The sequence below is a fragment of the Garra rufa genome, chromosome 15, assembly GCF_049309525.1.
Source record: "Garra rufa chromosome 15, GarRuf1.0, whole genome shotgun sequence".
Classification (NCBI taxonomy): Eukaryota; Metazoa; Chordata; class Actinopteri; order Cypriniformes; family Cyprinidae; genus Garra; species Garra rufa.
Window position 1 is genome coordinate 36,605,409 of NC_133375.1, and position 5,606 is coordinate 36,611,014.

The following is a 5,606-nucleotide window of genomic DNA, read 5'->3' on the forward strand; positions in this document are numbered from 1 at the left end:
TGTATTTACTTTTAATTAATTTGATCATTTGAATGCTTTAATTTTTACATTTTAGTTTTAATTTAAAATGTTATTTCATTTGATTAAATTAACACTTAGATTTTTATTTTTACATTTCTTTTTAATGGAGTAATTTAATTTTAATTTAGTTTTTGCTTTTATGAAACTTTGAAATCTAGTGCTCTAATTAAACCTTGAAATATAGTGCTCGATTTAAAATTCTTCATTTTATAAAGTAATATGCATCAGTTAGTTTATATACCATGTCTATAAATCTCAGAAAAAGACCAGTTTTAAAAAAAGTTTTACTAAAAAAATAACCCCAAACGAAATCCCCATTTACGAAATGACAGTAAGTAAACAATGATTTGAACAGTGACCTAAGCATTTACTCTTGCTGTATGTTTAAATCCAGGACACTTACTCCGTGATCTTCAGGAGGTGATGTTCTCCAGCATGTGGACGTGACGTAACCCTGATGCTGTTTTAAAACGTGTCTGACTCTCAGCGTCTCCAGTCTCCTTTGGACAGACATAACAGAAATAGGAGAGGAAGAGCAGAGGCAAGGAAAGGTGAGAGAGGCCTGAGAGATTGGAGTCTTGAGTCGCTAGTTTTAAAAATTTACTAGTTTCTGGATTCCTTTTTGCTACCCTCTATAAATAGCTTCTCCTCTCAGCTTTACAAAGGAAGCTAACAACATGGGACATCTGTACGAGAGGACCATGTCTGCTTCTCTGCGCTCCCATTAAAGTATTAAACTACACAGGGCATGTTAGTCTTTTCCCGGACCATCTGAAATCAGCTCCCTTCCAGACGTTCATTATCTACTGTAGTTCATTTCCCTCTCGGAGACGAGCTAAACATGTTCGCCAGAGGTTCGTAATTACGCCTGCATCATTTTTTAATGAGACTGTGAGTACTGAAAAGAACCTCCCGTGATGCTGTGGAGAACAGGAAGTTTAAGAGCTAGTTCATCTGAAAATGAAGATTCTGTCTTCATTTACTCATTCTCGTCATTTAGTTTCTGTAGAAAAAAGATACAAAGAGATGTTAAACAGGATGTTGTGGTGCCCTTTTCTATATAATTAAAGTGAATGAGGACCGAGTTTGTCAAAACAGAAGAAACAATAAATGTGCTATAAATGTAATGTGAATTTAGAATTTAAGCCTCTTTATTTAAAATTTAATCACATTTATATGCTTTACCTTTTTTTAGTGTTTTTAACTTAATTGTACTTATTTTTCAATGAAAGTACTTATTTTTATGCTTTGAATTTAACTGAAATTTAAATTAATTTAAATTAAATTGAATAGAAGTTTTATGCTTTACATTTTTAAATTACATTTATTTCAATTAATTTTATTTTTATTATATTTTTATGTTTTTATTTTAATTTGAATAGAAATCAATTAAATTAAACTGAATAAAATTGTTATGCTTTAAATGTCAGATTAATTTTTAGTTTAAAATAATATTATTTCTATTTTATTTTTATGCCTTGAATTGTAGCCTTTTTTAAATAATTTTTATGCTTCAAATTTCAGCTTTTATAATTTAAATTGAATGTAATTTTTGTCTGAATTTAATTCAGTTGCATTTTTAGGCTTTGAATTTCTGTCATTTAAATTCATTTTTATTTCTATTATATTTTAACTTTTAGCATTTTAAATTTGAATAGAAATGAACTAAATTAAATTTCTGTAATTACATTTTTTTATGCTTTGAATTTTAGCTTAATTTTTTAATTTAAATTAATATTATTTCTATTTTATTTTTATGTCTTGAATTTTAGGCTTTTAAACTTAATTTAAATTCAAATGAAATTAAGTCAAAAGTAAAATTGAGTAAAAGACTAATTAAAATAAAATGTAATTAAATTGCATATTTTATGCTTAGATTTAATAATGTATATAAGTTATATAAAATTATTTAATTAAATTACATATTTTTATGCTTAGAATTTCTGCCTTTTTACTTTAAATGTAATTACATTTTAATGACTTAATTTTAATTGAATTCAGCTGAAGTTTTATGCTTTGAAGTTATTTTAATTTAATTTTTTACATTTTATTACATTTTTTATGCTTGGAATTTCAGGTTAATTTTTTTAAATTTCAATATATTTTTTATTTCTATTCCAATTTAAATTTAGGCTTTTTCATTTAAATAGAAATAAACTGATTATTTTATGCTTTGAATTTTAGCTTAATTTCTAATTTAAATTAATATTATTTCTATTCTGTTTTATTTATATGTCTTGAATTTTAGCCTTTTTAATTTGAAAAGAAATGAATTTTAATGCTTTGAATTTCAGTCTTTTTAACATATTAATTAAAATTAAATTAAGTTTAAAAGACCAATTCAAATATCTAACTCAATTAAAAAGACAGAAATTCAAAGCATAAAAATAAATCATTTAATTAAATAAACATTTAAAAATATTTGTATTTAATTAAATTACATAATTTATGCTTTAAATTTCAGCCTTTTTTATAATTTATAATTTTTATGCTTTGAATTTCTGTCATTTTAATTGTTTATATTTTTAATTTTATTTATTTATTTATTTTTTAATTAAATTAATTTCTAAATCAAATGCTATGGATTTTAGCCTTTTTAATTTGAATAGAAATACAATTTTTATGCTTCAAATTTTTAGTCCTTTTAACTTTTTAACTAAAATTAAGGTAAAATATTTAACTCAATTAAAATAAAAAAAATTGAAATGATTTTTATTTAATAAATTACTTATTTTTATGCTTTGAGTTTCTGTGTTTTTAATTTAGTTTATTTTAATTTTTTACAATGATTTTTATTGCGGTTTTTGTTGTTGTTTTCTCATCATTCTCAATCCCCATTCACTTTGATTGTAAAAAATAAGGAGCATGAATGATTTTTAAAATTCCCCATTTTGTGTTTCACAGTAGAAAGTTAGTTGTTCATGTTTAAAACAAGATCAGGTTAAGTAAATGATAAAATATGTAAAAAAAAAAAAAAAAAAAAAAACTAAATTTTTGGGTAAACTCTTCCTACATTCATCGTAAACCTCCATCAGTGGCTTCATACAGATGAGTTTTGGTCCAGCAGTGATTCTGTTTCCCGTTCTCTCCTCCTTTGTCTTTGTGCTGGAGCAGGTGTAGTGTAAAGCTGTAAAAGGATGTATTGATTCTCCTCATCTGAACGTCAGTGTGTAAGAAAATCCGCCGGATGGGACACACAGCGTGTCATTGCAGCAGTGTGATAGGACACAGGAAAAGGAAGATCCTCTTAATTGAGACTGGATGAATCAAGGTACTGTAGGTTTAAATCCGTTCCTGCACAAGCATTTATCTAAGTCTAAATCGAGAAAGGAGACGAAATCTATCCTGAAAGAGCCCCGTTTTTGTGCAACTGATCCTATAAGTCAGTCCAGAGGAGATAATGGAAAGCTTTTTCTCAGAATTTTCATAAAGACAGTCTTTACAGTCGTAGACAGATAGTGCTAATGAATGAAACCTTTTATTCTGCCTAAAAGCCAATAAGTTAAAGGGATGGTTCGGAGTAGAATTGACTTCATTGCTATGCACTCCGAAGCCCATGTAAATACCCCATCCGAAGTTTTTTTTACCGTAGTCAAACATTTATGGAGATATTAGAGTTTTTCGAATTGCTTGTTACAGGAGTGAATGGTACATGTGATGTATCTCGTAAATTGCACCACTAAACGTGCAAGTAATCTTACCAAACTTGTACAGTAGTGTAAATAGGTTATGTACTCACAAAACGCTGCATCAGAACATTTGTAAGTCCACCATGAGTGTTTTAAAAACACGTTTTAGCCGATCCCTACTAGTCTCAAAAACTACAAATGGCGACACGTCGACGTCACTTCCCTGGTTTGAAAAAAGCACGTAAAAGTCCTCCTACAAGTTGACATGCACACAGATGTAGTAGGACGACTTTTACGTGCTTTTTTCAAACCAGGGAAGTGACGTCGACTTGTAGTTTCTGAGACTAGTAGTTCTCGGGTAAAACGTGTTTTTAAAACACTCATGGTGGACTTACAAATGTTCTGATGCAGCGTTTTGTGAGTACATAACCTATTTACACTACTGTACAAGTTTGGTAAGATTACTTGCACGTTTAGTGGTGCAATTTACGAGATACATCACATGTGCCATTCACTCCTTTAACAAGCAATTCGAAAAACTCTAATATCTCCATAAATGTTCGACTAAGGTAAAAAAAAACTTTGGATGGGGTATTTAGATGTGCTTCGGAGTGCATAGCAATGAAGTCAATTCTACTCCGAACCATCCCTTTAAGTGTTACTTACCTCATAGCGTGCCAATATCCATATTGCAAAGCAACGATTGATATTGTGATATTGAATTTATACAACAGTTTGATGGTTTAAAGTGTGTAAATATGTAAGAAACAACAATGGAGTGTCTTTAAAAATCCTCTTTTGTCCAAAACTACTTTCTTCTGCCACAGATTCAAATCTAAGTTTGACAGTTGAACAGCTGAGCACAAGCCGCTGTTACTAATTCGAAAACGCCACTTTTGAACTAGCAACGAAGGAATGTTGAGTTACTTCATTAAAAGCTCATTGTATTACTATATTAGAAGCTCACTGTATTATGTAGAGTATTATGAGCGAGAGATAGACTAAGCGAGTGTGATTACTAGGGCTGCCCCCCAATAGTCGACTAACTGTTAGTTGACAAAAAAGAGGCTTGGTCGACTAAAATTGTATTAGTTGCTTAGTCTCAGAAAAAAAATTCCATTTGAAGTGGTGAAGTCATACATGACTTTTCATCTGAAAGATGTATGTAGTAGCAACTTTACATGGAAGCTCAATCTAATGTTTACCAGTGTTGGGCATGTTACTTTAAAAAAGTAACATGCCCAACACTGGTAAACATCTCTTAAATCGAAAGCAAAGAAAGGACTAGTTTATTAATAAATTATTAAAACGTTAATGCAGTCTCCTTGCTGTTTTTCCCTGACACATATTATATCTGCCTGGCAAGCTGTTTTTGCGTGCACTTGAGCTCTTAGTCTATGTAGACAATTAAAGGCTCATTATAATGATTTATATGGTTTATTAAGAAACCAATGCTTAAAATTAATGACTACTTGTCGAGCTGAATTTGTTTTTGTCATTTAGTGATTACCTGCATCTGATAAAGCATTTATTCTTCAGCTCAATCTCATATGTGACCCTGGACCACAAAACCAGTCTTAAGTCGCTGGGGTATATTTGTAGCAATAACCAAAAATACATTGCATGGGTCAAAATTTTTGATTTTTCTTTTATGCCAAAAATCATTAAGAAATTAAGTAAAGTTCATGTTCCATGAATATTTTTTGTAAAATTCCTACTGTAAACATATCAAAATGTAATTTTTGATTTGTAATATGCATTGTTAAGAACCTAATTTGGAGAACTTTAAAGGTGATTTTCAATGTAACTAAAATTATAAACAACAACAACAGCCATCATGTAAGTTGCTAGGCAATTCAGTTATACAGAATTGGATTTACATACAATATAACATGATGAGATTTTGCCCTCAGCCAAAACTATTTGCTCTGGAACAAATAATCGATTAATGAGACC

At 29.5% G+C, this 5,606-nt stretch overlaps 1 protein-coding gene across 1 annotated transcript in view; it reads right to left on the minus strand.

Moving 5' to 3' along the window:
- Window positions 1-388: 388 nt before the first annotated feature.
- LOC141287742 (B-cell receptor-associated protein 31-like) overlaps window positions 389-5,606 on the minus strand; it is a 20,346-nt gene continuing 15,128 nt past the window's right edge. Inside the window, exon 6 of the mRNA XM_073819876.1 lies at window positions 389-521. Within this exon, the coding sequence (XP_073675977.1) occupies window positions 389-521 (133 nt within the window). The remainder of the gene's footprint in view (window positions 522-5,606) is intronic.